This window comes from Bos grunniens, chromosome 10 (genome assembly GCF_055505025.1).
Source record: "Bos grunniens cultivar Pamir isolate PY7600 chromosome 10, Bosgru_T2T1.0, whole genome shotgun sequence".
NCBI lineage: Eukaryota > Metazoa > Chordata > Mammalia > Artiodactyla > Bovidae > Bos > Bos grunniens.
Genome location: NC_141174.1, coordinates 82,831,796 through 82,852,826, shown reverse-complemented (window position 1 = coordinate 82,852,826; position 21,031 = coordinate 82,831,796). Strand labels below are relative to the sequence as shown.

The 21,031-nt window shown below is 43.0% G+C and overlaps 1 protein-coding gene and 1 long non-coding RNA gene across 40 annotated transcripts in view; one reads left to right on the top strand and one right to left on the bottom strand.

The window, feature by feature from the left end:
* BBS4 (Bardet-Biedl syndrome 4) overlaps positions 1–7,893 on the top strand; it is a 45,598-nt gene extending 37,705 nt beyond the window's left edge. For 31 of the 39 annotated variants that reach the window (XM_086322643.1, XM_086322646.1, XM_086322639.1 and 28 more), the window contains 8 exons: positions 1,473–1,527; positions 2,436–2,504; positions 3,369–3,521; positions 3,608–3,779; positions 5,278–5,347; positions 5,647–5,788; positions 6,335–6,536; positions 7,083–7,893. In XM_086322643.1, coding sequence (XP_086178769.1) covers positions 1,473–1,527; positions 2,436–2,504; positions 3,369–3,521; positions 3,608–3,779; positions 5,278–5,347; positions 5,647–5,788; positions 6,335–6,536; positions 7,083–7,192 — 973 coding nt within the window. In that variant the 3' untranslated portion in view covers positions 7,193–7,893. The remainder of the gene's footprint in view (positions 1–1,472; positions 1,528–2,435; positions 2,505–3,368; positions 3,522–3,607; positions 3,780–5,277; positions 5,348–5,646; positions 5,789–6,334; positions 6,537–7,082) is intronic. The other 8 variants (XM_086322660.1, XM_086322657.1, XM_086322659.1 and 5 more) reach the window with 1 other exon arrangement.
* Positions 911–20,994, bottom strand: LOC147365215 (uncharacterized). Its single transcript, XR_015135248.1, has 3 exons — positions 20,899–20,994; positions 6,294–6,586; positions 911–3,814 (listed from the first exon to the last, which is right to left on the bottom strand). It is a non-coding gene; the product is annotated as an uncharacterized LOC147365215 (long non-coding RNA).
* Positions 20,995–21,031: the final 37 nt, after the last annotated feature.

The window sequence follows — 21,031 nt, the reverse complement described above, 5'->3', positions numbered from 1 at the left end:
GGGATAGCTGTAACAAAATGCCTTTGTCTCATTTGTTTGGTCACTTGATAGAATTCGTCATCTGTGGTTCAAGGCCACAAAGTCTATTATTCCTGATAACAAGACTTTGGACTAAATTTAGATTTCTCTTGTTAATTACTCCTGTCTTCTACCATGATAGTAACTTTTCTGGTTACATTAGTCACAACAACGCTGCTTCTGGAATTTTTTTCATATTTTATATCTAAAAAGATATAAAAAATCCTTTGGTTTGTTAGGCTGCAAGAAAGACTTCTGTCATCTATGTTTACAGGGACAAGTAGGTAGGAGCCCATGTAGCCATATGTTTAATCTTTGTGGTGCTGAGTGGAAGCCTTGACCCCTGACCCCTGCATTCAAGAAACTGGCTCTTTGAGCTTAGCTTACATTAATTACATTAGCTCACACATTCTTCCTGTGTCTGGCTAAGGACTTAAGTCAATGAAATCCTCAAATGAGAATTTGGAGGACAGCTGAGCATTTGGAGCCTTACTGAGGTGATAGAAACCATTGTTTATGGCCCACAGTTTCAGAGACAGTAGTCATGTTTTGGTGGGGGGCAGGACGCCACTAGAATCATGGAAATTACCTACTTGGTTGGGGAGAGGAAGGTGATCAGAATGGGAATTTTTGGCAGAAAGTGAAGAGCAAATACTTAGTTGAACTGAGTAAGCTCTGTCTGGCCAGCTCAGGCCTCCCCAGGCAGGGGCTTTGCCCCTGTGACTCTGGTCTCCCCATAGGTAACCTGCATCCTACCTCATTCCTTAGAAGCAGGAGATGTTCTTCACCTTTTGCCATTTTCACTGTTGAAACTGTCTAATGATCCTGTAGTCAGATCATCTCAGCTCAGTGTTGCTTTTGTTTTGTGACAAAGACAGATGCCGGTGAGGGATTGGAAAGGCAGACAATCTTTTATTTAAGCCAGTGTTTACTCCACAAAGCCAATGGCCAGTTCTTTCCTAGAGCTGGTATGTGTCTTTCTTCTTTAGTTTGGCTGTTTAGTGTGACTTTTTGTTTAATGTGGAGAGCACAGCATCAGGGGCCTTGGGATCCTAAATTACCCAGGAAATAATTATGCTGGCTGGCATTGTGAGTGCAGTGAGAACAACAAAATCTCACAAGAGGGAAGCAGCTAAAATCGTGTGTGTTCTAGACCGACTTGGTTTATAGAGCATTATTCTTGAACTCTATTAGTGTAATTAAGACTTTGGCACAAAATAGTCCATAGGTTCTGAGGACTTTGGCTGTAAGCAAAGGTCCTGAGGAAGGAGTCTAGGTTCTAAGTCCCATTTCTGTCTTGTTGAGCAGTCCTCCTTATAGGCGGGTTGACGTACTCTTGGAGGAAATTCCCAATGCCTTTGAGAGTTCTTACGGGAGCGGGTGGTGCGGTTACTGCACGTGTCAGTATCACTCAGACACGTCGTGTTTCCCTCTGAGCGTCTCTTGTGTCGCAGGTTCTCACCAGAAAATACAGAACTTCTTACAACTTTAGGATTACTCTACCTACAGGTAAGAGGGCTTTGCTTATCCATGCACTGCTGTTAGAAATGCTTCTGGGGACTTCCCTGGTGGTCCAGTGGTTGGGATTCCATGCTATTACTGCAGGGGACACAGGTTCACTCCCTGGTCAGGGAACTAAGATCCTGCAAGCCACACAGCCAAAAAAGAAAAAAACACTTGTGTGTGTTATGGTTTTCTGCATTTTTACTTTAACACAATTTACTAAAGGTCATAAGCAGCACATAAACTTTACTCTGCACTTGATACCCTTTGTCTGCTAAAGGAATGAACTTAATTTTCAGCATGCAAATCAGAAGCAAATACACCTGTTTGAGCCTAGTTCTTACCCAACCAAAGAAAGAACATGTATGAGAAACAACTTGTGGTCAGGGAGACTGGCATTTTGTGGTGGAAGTACTGTGGTGGTATTAGGGCTTTGGGGCAAAGGCCGCTTCTGTTGTTCCTTCTTCCCAGCCAGGTTAGGGTTAGAGAAGGCAAAGCACTGTCTAGGATAAAATCCTGCCTCCAGCTCTGCCTCTGTCGTGTCCTTGTTTGTTTCACTTTTCTCTAAGGAGCTTAACCCTGGGCCTTCCTGGGCTTTGGCTTGGGAGTTTGGCCCCAGGGGAGAGGAGGCTCACCAGCCTGCTTCCTGCCAAGAGTCCTCAGTGTGTGGCAGCACCAGTGTGGCAGAGATGGTTCCTGGCAGATAGCTACTTTGACCTTATTAGGGAACAAATCAATGAAGTAAGAGGGAAGAGAAATGTGGGGCCCTTAGTTTCCTTTTTTTAAAATTTGGTATCTATAGCTTTTGTCAGAAGAACCCAGAAAAGTCAGGGTGTATCTGTTGAGGGTGTGGTTGGCCAGACTCCCTAACGCCATCTCCCCTGATGTAATTCTCTGGTTTGCTTTTTTCCAAGCTCGGCATTTACCAGAAGGCATTTGAACATCTTGGAAATACACTAACTTACGACCCTACCAACTACAAGGTATTGCTGGCTGTCAAAACCCCAGCGCCTTCACACACAGGTGGTCCCACTGCTCCTTGAGGTGATCTAGCCCTAGAATGCATTTCAAATATCCAAGAAAGTACTTATTGTCAGTGCTCTGCTGCTTATCTTCTTAAAGAGCACATCTGTCATAATGGGCCTGTAACTTACACAGACAGCAGAACTGCAGTGACGGCGAAGTTGTATGTGTTACTTAGGAAAGTAGCAGAGCCTCCACATGCTGAAATGACCTGCAGCTTCCTGATGAGCCCGAGACGACAACTCTTGTCCAGTTATGACTTTGGGATGAGACGATCATTGTGTGGATGAGTCATTGAGGGAGCTGCAGCAAAACAGGCTTGTTGTTAAGGGTAAAGACTCAGTCCTTTCTTGGAAGTCATATTAGCCTGCCTGAGAGACATGGAAAGCTGGACTGAGGAAGTCTAAAGCTGACTCACCATCTGCCCGGTGGCAGAAGGAGCTGCATTTTTAGAGGCCAGCGACAGGTGCACTTGAGTCGTCTAGAGCTCTTGGTGTCTACCAGGCAGGGGCTGCAGGGCTAAAGGTGGTTTTTACTTAAAGGACCCTGATACTCTAAGGTAGTGACTTCCTGGCTACAAGTAGGAACAAAAGAGCTAGGTAGTCAGAGACTTTTCTTTATTACAGCAAAGAGCCATAGTGTGGGGCGTGAGAGTGTTCCTCTTGAGTGTTTGTTCCAGCAGCTGTGGATGGATAGGTCCCTGGAAGATGCTTTTCAGTCCCACCAGTGTTGATGGGCCTACTGAGTATCTAGATTCAGGAAGGCGTACTTCACTCCAACAGCCTTTTGGTAATGACTAAATTACAAACTTTCCATGTTTTCAGGCCATCTTGGCAGCAGGCAGCATGATGCAGACCCACGGGGACTTTGATGTTGCCCTCACCAAATACAAAGTTGTAGCGTGTGCTGTTATAGAAAGCCCTCCACTCTGGAATAACATCGGAATGTGCTTCTTTGGCAAGAAGAAATATGTGGCAGTGAGTGTCTTCTCCTTTTGCCTTCATAGTTACTGGGTCTGCTGAGCTTGCCCCAGACCTCACTGAGTGCCCCCTCCCTCCTCCAGGCCATCAGCTGCCTGAAACGAGCCAACTACCTGGCGCCTTTAGATTGGAAGATTCTCTATAATTTGGGCCTTGTCCACTTGACTATGCAGCAGTACGCTTCCGCTTTCCATTTCCTCAGCGCAGCCATCAACTTCCAGCCGAAGATGGGGGAGCTCTACATGCTCTTGGCTGGTAAGAGACATTTATGTGGAGCAGCCCTCTGCAGTCTGTAGTGAGGGAAAACGGAATTAGAATCATGGCAGGCCAGTAGTTAAATATCCCACAGAAGCCATTCCCTTGCAGATCCCATAGGTATCTGGATGACTGTCCTAGAGTCTGAAGAAAACGAAACAGAAAGAGGACAGAGCACCTGGTTGCTTCTCGGGGGCATTTCACTCAGAGGCCAGCAGGTTAAATAAGGTTCATATGTAGTTCATCTTTTAACAGTGGTGGTCCCTTGGCTTGACAGTTCATATATTGAGTCCAACCATGTTCTTAGTTATCATTAAGTGTTAAGATCGTAGGCTTTAGGTATCATCAGGTGTTAAGATCCTGCCTCTAGTACTTACCCTTAGCTGTATCTCATAGGGTTCATGAGAGGATTACATGATTAGATAATCAGTGAATGTTAACTTGGTTTTGCTGTCACTACATGTCTTTTATTGTTGTTAGTGTAACTGGGGGATATTTCTCCTTATACTAAATTCACTACATGTTTAATCTAAGAGCAGTTTCCATGTTCTCACTGACAGTTTTCAGGTGGTTTTTTTTTTTTTTTTTTGGTCATTACTGTGGGGTTCTATATAAGTAAATCGAGTGGTGGTTATTTGGGGGCTGTCTGAATACAAAGATAGCCCAGTCATAAAGGGATACAGGATTGTAAGCAAATTACTGTAGGGCATAAGCAGTAATTCTGTAACACAGTAGAGATGGTCTTCACACTGAGTTTTGAAAGATAAACTGCAATTCAGTGGCACAGAATGGCTGAGAAGCCCCTGAGGAAAGGCATGCAGCCATGAATGTGCAGGCTGCACCCAGCAGGTAGTGGCGATAGTGTGGTAGAGCGAGCATAGTAGGAGATGGGTCAGTATGGAGGGCTGTGAGTGCAGCACAGGGACTATGCTCAATCTCAGAGGTTCTGTTTCCCAACTGTATTCCTGGATCTCCTCTAGTGTCTGGAGAAAGTAGATGAATGGTTGTGGGGGAAGTGGAGTGGGCTTCCAGGGCAGCTCTGTTATTGTCTGGTTTATAGATCAAGCTTCCAGAAAATACTGATTTAAAAAGGGAGAGTATTCTGTTGCTAAAGCAGTGAGGATTCTTGAGTAGGACAGTGACGCGGTCAGATCTGTTAACGAGATCCTGGCAGCACTGTGGCAGGTAGATGGAGGCAGGTGGGACAGTGTCCCCAGGGAACAAAATGGAAAGCCTGACATGACTAAAGCCAGGGCATTGTCACTAAAGACACTAAAAAAGGAATGCATGGAACCTGGCGATGGATTAACTGGAGAGGGGGCCGTTGAAGATGACACTAGGAATCCAAGCTGAGTGGCTGAGCAGACGGTGGTGCTAGGAGCTGAGAGGGTGCAGTAAGAGTTACATGTGGGGGCTGAATGAACTGCAGTCTGGAAACATGTCCTGTGTTTTCATGCTGGGGGCTCTTCAGCCATAACATTCACTCTCTCTGTTGCAGTGGCTCTGACCAATCTGGAGGATTCAGAGAATGCCAAGAGAGCCTATGAAGAAGCAGTCCGCCTTGATAAGTAAGCTGCCCTGCTGAGGATGGTGTCAGGGGGCTAGACTCTGCAAAGCCATGAGGTGGCGCCAGGGCCCCGGTGCTTGCTCTCATGTGCCTTTGTGCACAGCAGGTCTGTGTGTGGAAGGACGTGGCCCCTGAGCACAAGGGCCCAGCAGGACCCGGCGCTGGCTCTGCAAGACCTTGCTGTGGAATGGGGAGCTCTCTATTGCACTAGTTCTGTTTCTGTAGAATGATAAGGATCTATTCTAAATGGCCATTTGTTGCAAAGCCCCAGCTCCATAGCGTCCCTGTCTGTCTGTGCAGGTGTAACCCTTTAGTAAACCTGAACTATGCTGTGCTGCTGTATAACCAGGGTGAGAAGAGGGACGCCCTGGCCCAGTATCAGGAGATGGAGAAGAAAGTCAACCTACTCAAGTACAGTAGCTCTCTGGAATTTGATCCGGAGGTAAGTCTTAAATCCAAGAGTCATTAAGCAAGCTGTCAGGAGACTTTTGAATCAAGCCCAAATAATCCAGATATAATGTATGTTTACACCTGTTTTGGCTTTGATGTTCCTAGCAGCATGAATTCTTAAATTAAGGACAGCTTGAGAAAAAACTTTTCCTAAAAGAAAATAGTAAGAGGAAATTCAGGCTTACTGAGTTGTATCTATTATTGGTAATACAACTCATTTGAGTTGAGATCTGTGTGTCTTTGTAGCTTCCTCCCACTTCTCCCCACATAGAAAAGGCAGGAATTTAGTCCATTAATGCACCAAACTTAAATTGTTGGGTTTTTAGAGCCTTTAAAGAATTTCCATGCCATCCACTCAAGACAGTGTGTTCTTTGCTGTTTAAGAACCATTTCTTTGCAATCAGTACTTCCTCCCTCAAACGGTAGCAGACACTATGTCAGCTAACCTTGCCTGCCTGCTAAAGGCCTCAGATGAGGCTTGTCTCTGCTTGTCATACCTGTGATTTTTTTTTTTGCTTCCTTCCCGCATGGACACAAGATGGTGGAGGTAGCCCAGAAGCTGGGAGCCGCTCTACAAGTCGGGGAGGCACTGGTCTGGACCAAACCAGTTAAAGATCCCAAATCAAAGCACCAGACTGCTTCAACCAGTAAAGCTGCCGGTTTCCAGCAGCCTCTGGGCTCTAATCAAGCCCTAGGACAGGCAATGTCTTCAGCAGCCACATGCAGGAAGCTCTCCTCAGGTGGGAAGCTACACACAGCTATGGAGACCCATGGCGACAGCCACATGTGCCTGCAAAGAGATTACAGCTTTGAGTGAGGCTTGCGCTTTTCAGACTCATAACACGTCCAGTGTAGTACTGCCCAGAAGGGGAGAAAAGCCCAAGGGTGTCCAAACTATCACTTATTTTCTCAAGGGCCATTTGTGTAAAAGTTCCCAGCTATTGGCAGACTTAGTTGGATGGTCAAGACACTGGGTATTCACGATATGCAGGTTTAGAAATACATTATGGTACCTTTGTTATGTAGTCTGTTTAATTTTCACTGCCTTATCACGAGTCAGCATGGCACAGGTAATGAATGATTTCTTTTATAAGGTCAGTGAAGGCACACCTGACTGACTGTATCAAGTTATGGTCTTCCTTCACAGCTGCACAGATACGCCACAGTCCTACTAATCCCAGAAAATAAGCTTCAAGAAGAAAAATCTTGATTTTTGATTTTAACTTCTTTTTGATTTCTTCTGGAACCAGGCTACTGAGAATTCACGCTGTTTGTTTTGTTACTAGGTGCTGCAGGAACATCCCAGCTCACAAAGCCACCATCCCTTCCTCTGGAGCCAGAGCCCACTGTGGAAGCACAACCCACGGAAGCATCAGCACAAACCAGAGAAAAGTAGGTGTAGGATGACCCCAGAGCTGGGCTTGCTTTGGCGAGGACCCACCAGATTAGGGAAGGTCCCATGACACAGGCAGCATGGAGGCCGGCACGTACGAGAACGTGTTAATGATCACCAGGAGCCAGAAGCCTTCACAGCCCCTGGCTGCCCCGTGAGCTAGGAGAGGACTTACCTCCTGCTGACTGAGCCCTTTGTGGACGAAAAGTCTGAGACAGACCTCTGCTGTCATGACAAAGTCTTGGCTTAGCTGAGGTGATTCTTGGGCTGTGTGGTAGGTACATTGGCCACCAAGGCAAACACAAATCTTGAATTAATAATCCAGTTCTAATAGTAGAAATTCAGAAGATGAAAAAAAAGCTCTTTAAATTGTGGCCCAGTCTATTGAGTATCCCAGCTGCACTTGCCCAGAAGAATCCAGAAAAAGTCCCTATAGCTTGTTCTTGAGCAAGGTCAGAGTGCAGAGCCAGATCATGTCAGTATGAAAAGGGAGAAAGGGCTGGTCTGGTATCAGCACCAAGGATTGGGGGGAAAAAAAAGGAGCTTCTTAACTGAGGAGGTTTTAGACATTCAGTGATACCACTGACCAGATGCTAGTAATACATTATCTATATATCCTTTTCAGAATAAAGATTATGTATCATCCCTTTGGGAAAAGTTGTTATTAATGTGTAAAGGATCACAATAAAATGTTTCTGGAAGAACCTTGTATTGGCCCAGTCTTGGGGCTTCTGGATTTCTAGTTTCTCTGTTAAGAAAGGAGCTATTCTGATTTCTAGTATGGTTGTTACTCATGTCATCACAGTTAGAAAAATGAGGCTACATACACAAGCACAGATATAGACATGGTTTTAGATGGCTCAGATTAGAGGCAAGAATGAACTAGCAGTGGGAAAAGTGCCCTTCTTACTGAATAATGTTAGTACAAAACAAGGTAGAAGTCTGGAGTGTATGATTACGATGATTATTTTGTTCTTAAGGAAAAAAATCAACATTGTCTGATAGTTGAATGGTTCACAATGGACCAGTCCTCCCACAGACAACAAATAGTAACCAGTAGGTAAATATAAAATACTTCCTTGGTTTAATTTTTTAAAAATACCTAACTATTCCAAGTAAAAATTATATATATTAAGCCTCATATATAATGTCATAAAGATTTTTATATTTTACACAATGTGATACAAAACTAATTCTAAATAGTTTGTAAAAAGTTAACGCTGTATATATTACAATCCTTAGAGCAGCCATTTGAAAGAAGCATAGCTCAAAAGACAGTAGAGAAGGGGGGAAAAAACAGAAAACAAATAGCAAACTCAATCCAGTCATATCAATAAAATGTAACTAGGCTAAACAGTTAAAAAGCAGAGAATGATAAAAAAAAAACCCTCATACTATATTAATGTCAGATAAAGTAGAGTTCAAAGTCAGGGGTGTTACCAGAAATAGGGGCATTTCACAATGATAAAAAGTCAGTTCAGTAGAAAAACAATCATAAACATGTATGTACCTAACGTTACTTCACAAGACATTAAGTAAAAATTGACAGAATGAAATCCATATACTTGCATGTTAGCGATTTTTCTTTTAGCATTTGATAGACAAGTGTAAAAGAACATATTGGCTAGCTTGACCTAATTAAACGCTATAAGCAAGAAGTATAGAAAATGCATTCTTTGCAAGTACACACAGTACGTTTAGCAAGACAGACCAAATGCTGGGCCAGAAAACAAGTCTCAAAAGTCAACAGGTTGAAATTTACAGAATATGTTCTCAATACACAGTGTAATTACATTAGAAATTAAAAGGAACATAACTATTACAGAAAACAACATATTTGGAAATTAAACATATGCTTGGAATAACTCATAAGGAAGAAATCAAAGAGAAACTAGTTTGAACTGAATAATGAAAACAAAATTTGCAGGGTTCAGCTAGGAACTATGCTTATAAGGAAACTTACAGCTGTAAATGCTTCTATCGTAGCAAACAATTATTGATAAAGGTTTCTACCTTAAGCTAAAAACAAAGCAAAATAAACCCATTTCAGGAATTATTAAAGAATAAAAAGCCAAAAGTTTTACCAAAAAATGCATATGCAGAAAGTTGACAAATCCCTATCAATAGCTAAACTGATAAAAAAGAGACAAATTACCAATATCAAGAATGGAAGATGGGATAGCATTATAAAGAGACTACAAGACATGAAAAAGAGAAAGGAATGTTACAAGGAATTTTATGACAATAAAACTGGCAACTTGGATGCAACAGACCAAAACTGAAACAAGATGAAATGTGAAGCCTTAAGGCCTGTCAAAGAAATTGAATCTATAAATCAAAAGCTACCCTTTAAGCAAACTGCTGGCTCAGATGATTTCACCAGTGGATTCTAATAAATCCAATCTTACAAAAATTGTTAGAAGACAGGATTGAGAACTTCCCATTATGCCATAAAGAAAACAAAAATCTACAGATTGAGAATATATTCTAGAAGAATAGATTCACAAAATACATCTGACAAAGGACATATCCAGAAACTATTAAAAAAAACAACTACAACTCAGTGATGAAAACTATTGGGTTGGTGAAAAAGTTTGAGTTTTCCTGTAAGAATAACCCAAACAACAACATACACAACCCAACTGAAAAAAAAAAAAAAATAGGCAAAAAATTTGGATACCTCACAAAAATATATGGCCATATATACTGGCCACATATGAATGGCCAGTAAGCACATGAAAACATGCCCATTGTCTTATCATCAGGGAAATGCAAAGTAAAACCACAAAGAAGTACCACTTGGGACACATCAGGTACACATCAGAATGGCTAAAATCAGACACAACTCCAAATGTCGGCAAGAACAAGAAGCAAACAGAATTGTCATCCATCACTGGGGGTGTAAAATGGTCCATCCACTTTGGAGAAAGCTCTGTACCCGTCCCATGATATATCTCCAACCCAGCAATTCTACGCCAATGGAGTAGAATTTTTACTCAAAAGTAAAAATGATTTTTACCCAAGAGAAAGAAAAATGTCCACACAGACTTGATAACATTCATAAAAGTTGCAAGTGGAAACACTGTATTCACAATACTTTGTAGCCACAAAAAGCAACAAACTACATACAACATCATCTCAAAACCACCTGAATGAGAAGAGCTGCATAGGCTACAGTAATTAAAACTATGGTGCTGGCACAAAAACAGAAATCTAGATCAATGGAATAGGATGGAAAGCAAAGAAATAAACCCGTGCACTTATGGCCAAGTAATCAACAAAGGAGGCAAGAATATACAATGGACATGGCAGTCTCTTCAAATGGTGCTGAGAAAACCAGACAGCTACATGGAAAAGAATGAAAACATTCTCTAACATGGTTATACAAAAATAAAACTCAAAATAGACTAAAGACCTATATGTAAGACTGAATACTATAAAATTTCTAGAGGAAAACATAAGCAGAACACTCTTTGATAAATTGCAGCAAGACCTTTTTGGATCTCTAAAGTAATGAAAATAAACACAACCTAATTAAACTTAATGGCTTTTGCACTGCAAAGGAAACCATAAAAAGACAAAGAATGGGAGAAAGGATTTGCAGACAATGCAGCCAACAAGGGATTAATTCCCAGAATATACCAACGCTTGATATTTTTTAAAAAATCTAAAAAACAGGCAGAAGACCTAAATAGACATTTCTCCAAAGAAGATGAACAGATGGCCAAAAGGCACACGAAAAGATTCTCAACATCACTAATTAAGAGAAATGCAAATCAAAACTAAAATGAGGTATCAACTCACACCAGTCAGAATAGTATAATGTCAAAAAGTCTACAAATAACAAATGCTGGTAAGGATGTGGAGAAAAGAACCCTTCTACACTGCTGGTGGGAATGCAACTGGTGGAGCTGCTATGGAGAACTACGGAGGTTCCTTTTCATTGCTGTTCATGGGGTTCTCAAAGCAAGAATACTGAAGTGGTTTGCCATTCCCTTTCTCCAGTGGACCACGTTTTGTCAGGACGATTTTCTACCATGACCCGTCCATCTTGGGTGGCCCTACACGGCATGGCTCATAAGTTTCATTGGGTTAGACAAGGCTGTGGTCCATGTGACCAGACTGGTTTTCTGTGATTGTGGTTTTCAGTCTGTCTGTCCTCTGACGGAAAAGGATAAGAAGGCTTATGGAAGCTTCCTGATGGGAAAGACTGACTGAGGGGAAAATGGGTGTTCTGGTGGGCGGGGCCATGCTCAGTAAATTTTTAATCCAATTTTCTGTTGATGGGTGGGGCTGTGTTCCCTCCCTATTATTTACCTGGGGCCAAACTGCTGGGCCAAACTCCCACATTGAAGGTCAGGAAGGGCAGTGGTGAGGAGATAACCCTCGTCCAAGGTAAGGAGCAATGGCTGTGCTTTGCTGGAGCAGCCATGAAGAGATACCCCACACCCAAGGTAAGAGAAACCCAAGTAAGACGGTAGGTGTTGCAAGAGGGCATCAGAGGGCAAACACGCTGAAACCATACTCACAGAAAACTAGTCAATCTAATCACACTAGGACCACAGCCTTGTCTAACTCAATGAAACTAAGCCATGCCCGTGGGGCAACCCAAGACGGGCGGGTCATGGTGGAGAGATCTGACAGAATGTGGTCCACTGGAGAAGGGAATGGCAAACCACTGCAGTATTCTTGCTTCGAGAACCCCATGAACAGTATGAAAAGGCAAAATGACAGGATACTGAAAGAGAAACTCCCCAGGTCAGTAGGTGCCCAATATGCTACTGGAGATGAGTGGAGAAATAACTCCAGAAAGAATGAAGGGATGGAGCCAAAGCAAAAAGAATACCCAGCTGTGGGTGTGACTGGTGATAGAAGCAAGGTCCGATGCTGTAAAGAGCAATATTACATAGGAACCTGGAATGTCAGGTCCATGAATCAAGGCAAATTGGAAGTGGTCAAACAGGAGATGGCAAGAGTGAATGTCGACATTCTAGGAATTAGCAAACTCAAATGGACAGGAATGGGTGAATTTAACTCAGATGACCATTATATCTACTACTGCGGGCAGGAATCCCTCAGAAGAAATGGAGTGGCCATCATGGTTAACAAAAGAGTCCGAAATGCAGTACTTGGATGCAATCTCAAAAACAAAAGAATGATCTCTGTCCATTTCCAAGGCAAACCATTCAATATCACAGTAATCCAAGTTTATGCCCCAACCAGTAACGCTGAAGAAGCTGAACGGTTCTATGAAGACCTACAAGACCTTTTAGAACTTACACCCAAAAAAGATGTCCTTTTCATTATATGGGATTGGAATGCAAAAGTAGGAAGTCAAGAAACACCTGGATTAACAGGCAAATTTGGCCTTGGAATACGGAATGAAGCAGGGCAAAGAGTTTGCCAAGAAATGCACTGGTCATAACAAACACCCTCTTCCAACAACACAAGAGAAGACTACACATGGACATCACCAGATGGTCAACACCGAAATCAGACTGATTATATTCTTTGCAGCCAAAGATGGAGAAGCTCTATACTATAGTCAGCAAAAACAAGACCAGGAGCTGACTGTGGCTCAGACCATGAACTCATTGCTAAATTCAGACTCAAATTGAAGAAAGTAGGGAAAACCACTAGACCATTAAGGTATGACCTAAATCAAATCCCTTATGATTATACAGTGGAAGTGAGAAATAGATTTAAGGGCCTAGATCTGATAGAGTGCCTGATGAACCATGGAATGAGGTTCGTGACATTGTACAGGAGACAGGGATCAAGACCATTCCCATAGAAAAGAAATGCAAAAAAGCAAAATGGCTGTCTGGGGAGGCCTTACAAATAGCTGTGAAAAGCAAAGGAGAAAAGGAAAGATACAAACATCTGAATGCAGAGTTCCAAAGAATAGCAAGGAGAGATAAGAAAGCCTTCTTCAGCGATCAATGCAAAGAAATAGAGGAAAACAACAGAATGGGAAAGACTAGGGATCTCTTCAAGAAAATCAGAGATACCAAAGGAACATTTCATGCAAAGATAGGTTCAATAAAGGACAGAAATGGTATGGACCTAACAGAAGCAGAAGATATTAAGAAGAGATGGCAAGAATACACAGAAGAACTGTACAAAAAAGATCTTCACAACCCAGATAATCACCATGGTGTGATCACTGACCTAGAGCCAGACATCCTGGAATGTGAAGTCAAGTGGGCCTTAGAATTTATCACTACGAGCAAAGCTAGTGGAGGTGCTGGAATTCCAGTTGAGCTATTCCAAATCCTGAAAGATGATGCTGTAAAAGTGCTACACTCAATATGCCAGCAAATCTGGAAAACTCAGCAGTGGCCACAGGACTGGAAAAGGTCAGTTTTCATTCCAATCTCAAAGAAAGGCAATGCCAAAGAATGCTCAAACTACCGCACAATTGTACTCATCTCACATGCTAGTAAAGTAATGCTCAAAATTCTCCAAGCCAGGCTTCAGCAATATGTGAACCGTGAACTTCCAGATGTTCAAGCTGGTTTTAGAGAAGGCAGAGGGACCAGAGATCAAATTTCCAACATCCGCTGGATCATCAAAAAAGCAAGAGAGTTCCAGAAAAACATCTATTTCTGCTTTATTGACTATGCCAAAGCCTTTGACTGTGTGGATCACAATAAACTGTGGAAAATTCTTCAAGAGATGGGAATACCAGACCACCTGATCTGCCTCTTGAGAAATTTGTATGCAGGTCAGGAAGCAACAGTTAGAACTGGACATGGAACAACAGACTGGTTCCAAATAGGAAAAGGAGTACGTCAAGGCTGTATATTGTCACCCTGTTTATTTAACTTATATGCAGAGTACATCATAAGAAATGCTGGACTGGAAGAAACACAAGCTGGAATCAAGATTGCCGGGAGAAATATCAATAACCTCAGATATGCAGATGATACCACCCTTATGGCAGAAAGTGAAGAGGAACTAAAAAGCCTCTTGATGAAAGTGAAAGTGGAGAGTGAAAAAGTTTGCTTAAAGCTCAACATTCAGAGAACGAAGATCATGGCATCCGGTCCTGTCACTTCATGGGAAATAGATGGGGAAACCGTGGAAACAGACTTTATTTTTTTGGGCTCCAAAATCACTGCAGATGGTGACTGCAGCCACGAAATTAAAAGACGCTTACTCCTTGGAAGGAAAGTTATGACCAACCTAGATAGCATATTCAAAAGCAGAGACATTACTTTGCCAACAAAGGTTCGTCTAGTCAAGGCTATGGTTTTTCCTGTGGTCATGTATGGATGTGAGAGTTGGACTGTGAAGAAGGCTGAGCGCCGAAGAATTGATGCTTTTGAACTGTGGTGCTGGAGAAGACTCTTGAGAGTCCCTTGGACTGCAAGGAGATCCAACCAGTCCATTCTGAAGGAGATCAGCCCTGGGATTTCTTTGGAAGGAATGATGCTAAAGCTGAAACTCCAGTACTTTGGCCACCTCATGCAAAGAGTTGACTCATTGGAAAAGACTCTGATGCTGAGAGGGATTGGGGGCAGGAGAAGGGGAAGACAGAGGATGACATGGCTGGATGGTATCACTGACTCGATGGACGTGAGTCTGAGTGAACTCCGGGAGTTTGTGATGGACAGGGAGGCCTGGTGTGCTGCAATTCATGGTGTCGCAAAGAGTTAGACACGACTGAGCGACTGATCTGATCTGATCTGAAACTGCTGGAGGTAATGAAGATAATGGCGACCTCCTTCAAAAGGTCCCATGCATAGACTGCTACACTCAGTGCCCGTAATCCTGCAGCAAGCCACCCCTGATCCACGCCTCCGCCAGAGACTCCTGGACACTCATGGGCAAGTCTGGGTCAGTCTCTCGTCATGGGGGTAACTGCTCCTTTCTCCTGGATCCTGGTGCGTACCAGGTTCTGTTTGTGCCCACCAAGAGTCTGTTGCCCCAGTCCTATGTAAGTTCTGGCAGCTCTGTGGTGGGGTTAATGGCACGTGCGTTTCCCAGGGGCTCAAACACACCTGACCAAGATGCCCTTGGCAACCTCGTCTGCCCCCTCCAGAGCACGTGGGAGCCAAAAAGCCCCCAAGACGAGAGGGCCTGCCTACCTCCCTCCCTCTGCCCGCTTCCCGAAGCAGAGCCGGGGTGCATTTACAGCGCCGGCTGCAATGGACTGCACAGAAGCGTGACCAAGAGGAGCTACCCCTCGCCCAAATTCGGGCGGCGGCTGAGAGAAGCAACCCCATGCCCGAGGTCAGGGGCGGCGGCTGAGAGGAGCTACCCAACTCCCGAGGTCAGGGGCGGCGGTGGAGAGGAGCAAGCCCACGTCCAAGGAGAGGTGGCTGCATGGGTGCAGGAGGGCTGAGAGGAGCTACTCCACGTTCAAGGTCAGGGGTGGTGGCCAAGAGGGGCAACCCCATGTCCAGGGTAAGGAGCAGCGGCTGAGCTTTGCTGGAGCAGCCGTGAAGAGATGCCCCATGTCCAAGGTAAGAGAAACCCAAGTAAGACGGTAGGTGTTGCGAGAGGGCATCAGAGGGCAGACACACTGAAACCATAATCACAGAAAACTAGCCAATCTGACCACACGGACCACAGCCTTGTCTAACTCAATGAAACTAAGCCATGCCCGTGGGGCAACCCAAGATGGGCAGGTCATGGTGGAGAGGTCTGACAGAATGTGGTCCACTGGAGAAGGGAATGGCCAAACCACTGCAGTATTCTTGCCTTGAGAACCCCATGAACAGTATGAAAAGGCAAAATGATAGGATACTGAAAGAGAAACTCCCTAGGTCAGTAGGTGCCCAATATGCTACTGGAGATGAGTGGAGAAATAACTCCAGAAAGAATGAAGGGATGGAGCCAAAGCAAAAAGAATACCCAGTTGTGGATGTGACTGGTGACAGAAGCAAGGTCTGATGCTGTAAAGAGCAATATTGCATAGGAACCTGGAATGTCAGGTCCATGAATCAAGGCAAATTGGAAGTGATCAAACAGGAGATGGCAAGAGTGAACGTCGACCTTCTAGGAATCAGCAAACTAAAGTGGACTGGAAAGGGTGACTTTAACTCAGATGACCATTATATCTACTGCGGGCAGGAATCCCTTAGAAGAAATGGAGTAGCCAGCATAGTCAACAAAAGAGTCCAAAATGCAGTACTTGGATGCAATCTCAAAAACAAAAGAATGATCTCTCTTTGTTTCCAAGGCAAACCATTCAATATCATGGTAATCCAAGCCGATGCCCCAACCAGTAACGCTGAGGAAGCTGAAGTTGAACGGTTCTATGAAGACCGACAAGACCTTTTAGAACTAACACCCAAAAAAGTCCTTTTCATTATAGGGGACTGGAATGCAAAAGTAGGAAGTCAAGAAACACCTGGAGTAACAGGCAAATTTGGCCTTGGAATACGGAATGAAGCAGGGCAAAGGCTAATAGTTTTCCCAAGAGAACACACTGGTCATAGCAAACACCCTCTTCCAACAACACATGAAGACTCTACACATGGACATCACCAGATGGTCAACACTGAAATCAGACTGATTATATTCTTTGCAGCCAAAGATGGAGAAACTCTATACAGTCAGCAAAAACAAGACCGGGAGCTAACTGTGGCTCAGATCATGAACTCCTTATTGCCAAATTCAGACTTAAATTGAAGAAAGTGGGGAAAACCACTAGACCATTCAGGTATGACCGAAATAAAATCCCTTATGATTATACAGTGGAAGTGAGAAATAGATTTAAGGGACTAGATCTGATAAAGTGCCTGATGAACTAAGGACGGAGGTTCGTCACATTGTACAGGAGACGGGGATCAAGACCATCCCCATGGAAAAGAAATACAAAAAAGCAAAATGGCTGGCTGGGGAGGCCTTACAAATAGCTGTGAAAAGAAAAGAGGCGAAAAGCAAAGGAGTAAAGGAAAGATAAAAGCATCTGAATGCAGAGTTCCAAAGAATAGCAAGGAGAGATAAGAAAGCCTTCCTCAGCAATCAATGCAAAGAAACAGAGGAAAACAACAGAATGGGAAAGACTAGAGATCTCTTCAACAAAATTAGAGATACCAAGGGAACATTTCATGCAAAAATGGGCTCGATAAAGGACAGAAATGCTATGGACCTAACAGAAGCAGAAGATAAGAAGAGGTGGCAAGAATACACAGAACTGTACTAAAAAGATCTTCATGACCAAGATAATCACGATGGTATGATCACTGACCTAGAGCCAGACATCCTGGAATGTGAAGTCAAGTGGGCCTTAGAAAGCATCACTATGAACAACGCTAGTGGAGGTGATGGAATTCCAGTTGAGCTCTTTCAAATCTTGAAAGATGATGCTGTGAAAGTGCTGCACTCAATATGCCAGCAAATCTGGAAAACTCAGCAGTGGCCACAGGACTGGAAAAGGTCAGTTTTCATTCCAATCCCAAAGAAAGGCAATGCCAAAGAATGCTTAAACTACCGCACAATTGTACTCATCTCACACGCTAGTAAAGTAATGCTCAAAATTCTCCAAGCCAGGCTTCAGCAATATGTGAACCGTGAACTTCCAGATGTTCAAGCTGGTTTTAAAAAAGGCAGAGGGACCAGAGATCAAATTGCCAACATCCACTGAATCATGGAAAAAGCAAGAGAATTCCAGAAAAACATCTATTTCTGCTTTATTGACTATGCCAAAGCCTTTGACTGTGTGGATCACAATAAACTGTGGAAAATTCTGAAAGAGATGGGAATACCAGACCACCTGACCTGCCTCTTGAGAAATCTGTATGCAGGTCAGGAAGCAACAGTTAGACTGGACATGGAACAACAGACTGGTTCCAAATAGGAAAAGGAGTACGTCAAGGCTGTATATGGTCACCCTGCTTATTTAACTTATATGCAGAATACATCATGAGAAATGCTGGGCTCGATGAAGCACAAGCTGGAATCAAGATTGCTGAGAGAAGTATCAATAACCTCAGATATGCAGATGACACCAGCCTTATGGCAGAAAGTGAAGAATGAAATAGCCTCTTGATGAAAGTTAAAGAGGAGAGTGAAAAAGTTGGCTTAAAACTCAACATTCAGGAAACAAAGACCACAGCGTCTGGTCCCATCACTTCATGGCAAATAGACAGGGAAACAGTGGCTGAGTTTATTTTTCTGGGCTCCAAAATCACTGCAGATGGTGACTGCAGCCATGAAATTAAAAGACGCTTACTCCTTGGAAGAAAAGCTATGACCAACCCAGACAGCATATTAAAAACAGAGACATTACTTTGCCAACAAAGGTCCGTCTAGTCAAGGCTATGGTTTTTCCAGTAGTCATGTATGGATGTGAGAGTTGGACTATAAAGAAAGCTGAGTGCCGAAGAATTGATGCTTTTGAACTGTGGTGTTGGGGGAGTCTTGAGGAGTCTTTAGAGTCTGTTGGACTGCAAGGAGATCCAAACAGTCCATCCTAAAGGAAATCCGTCCTGAATATTCATTGGAAGGACTGATGCTGAAGCTGAAACTCCAATACTTTGGCTACCTGATGTGAACTACTGACTCATCTGAAAAGACCCTGATGCTGAGAAAGATTGCAGGCAGGAGGAGAAGGGGACAAGAGAGGATGAGATGGTTGGATGGCACCACTGACTCAATGGACATAAGTCTGAGTTAACTCCGGAGTTGGTGATGGACAGGGAGGCCTGGCATGCTGCAGTCCATGGGGTTGCAAAGAGTTGGACACAACTGAGTGACTGAACTTAACTGATGGATGTTCCTTACCGTACGATCCTGTAATGCCACTCCTGAGCATATATCCGGAGAAAAATATAATTCGAAAAGATACATGTACCCCAGTGTTCCCTGCAGTGCTATTTACAATAGCCAGGACATGGAAGCAACCTAAATGTCCATCCACAGATGAATGGATAAAGAAGATGTACACACACACACACACAGGAATATTACTCAGCCATTATAGAGCGAAATAATGCCATTTGAAGCAACATGAGTGGCCGTAGAGTAATATACTGAGTGAAGTAAGCCAGACGGAGGAAGACAAATAGGTTGCTTACTGTGGAGTCTAAAAAATGATGCAAATGAATTTACTTACAAAACAGAGACTCACAGACATAGAAAACAAAATTACGGTTACCAAAGGGAAAGGGGGGAAGATAAAATAGGGAGTTTGGGATTAAAATATATATACTACTATATATAAAATAAATCACCAACAAGGACCTAGTATAGGGCCCAGGTTACTATACTCAGTATCTTGTAATAACCTATAATGGAAGAAAATGTAAAAAAGAAAAAACCTACATATTTATATACACTTATAACAATCAGTTCGCTGTACACCTGAAACTAACACAACATTGTAAATCAACTATTCTTCAACAAAAATTTAAAAATCAAAGTCAGGAAACATTAAAAAACGAGAGCCTTAAACAAAAGGATAAATATCGTATGTTTCCATTTCTAAGAAGTTCCACAACAGACAAAATAATTTATGATGAAAAAGATTATGATGTGTGCTTCGGGGGTCAGGGTTGAGGCTGATGCTATCCTGGAAGTGGCCTGACGGAACTATGTGGGTGATGGAAACGTTCTGTATCTGGACAGGTGCTCGGGTTAGATACATATATAGATTTCCCAAAACTTACCAAGTGGACTTGAAATTTCTACAGTTTCATTGTTTGAATGAAAATCTTTACCTAAAAAAAGATCAAAAAATGTTAAATGATCACTGTGGTAGTGCTTCAGTGATTTTCAACTATTTTTAGAGACCCAGGAAATGGCCTATTCAGTTGTAACTGACAATTACCCAACTTTTAAATACGTGCCACATATTGTACTAATATTTTGCTTGGTATTCCTTTTTAATTAACACTATAAGCGTAAGGACCATTACAAGTCTCATTTTACAGATGAGGAAAGATGAGGCTCAGGAAAAGTACCAACATCATATGACACTTGCCATCTCATGCCCTGCAGAGAATTCAGATTTCTTCTGCTGATGAATAATTACTTCTGCCCCACCCAAACTTGACAGAGTAAGAGCATGGAACTGAATCTGCACAGTAACTATTACTGATTTTTGGTTGAATTTTTATGTCTCCTGACAGTGTTCTGTGTGCTGCAGCTTTTCCCTGAACATTAAATCAGTTTTAAGGGAATGCAAAGAGTGAGTGATAGAAGTTTTTAGGAAGGATCCTTTTTCACCAGGCATCCTTTCTAGTCCAGGGGATTTTCAAACTATTCTTCTTCATATAAAATCATACATGGAAACCTTTGTAAAATATAGCTGAAAGCCATGGGGCTAGCAGCTCCACCTCTTCACTCCTCAGGAGTGGCATTACAGGATCGTACAGTAAGGAACATCCATCAGTTAAGTTCAGTCACTCAGTTGTGTCCAAGTCTTTGCAACCCCATGGACTGCAGCATGCCAGGCCTCCCTGTCCATCACCAACTCCTGGAGTTAACTCAGACTTATGTCCATTGAGTCACTGCTGCATCATCTGTCCGTGCTCGGTGACGGAGCCCAGTTAATCTTCCTCCCAAAGCTTAATGTGCTTGTAGAAAGGTGGGACGTTCACAGAGGGATACACGTACACTCATACCTACACACACACACTCAGGAATATAGTTTTATAAACAATACTTAAAAGAATTATTCCTATGATGTATGATGCATTTTGATACTTCATAACCCAAGTTGATTTAGTCATGATTAATAGTTCAAAACCCACCTTTTGGAAAACACTGCTGTCCACACCTCCTGATCATCTTCCTTGACATCACCAGCGAGAACTGGAGAACTTGTTGAGAATGTACTAAGGACAAGGGCTGCCTGTAAGAAAAAGATGACACGGAGAACATTGC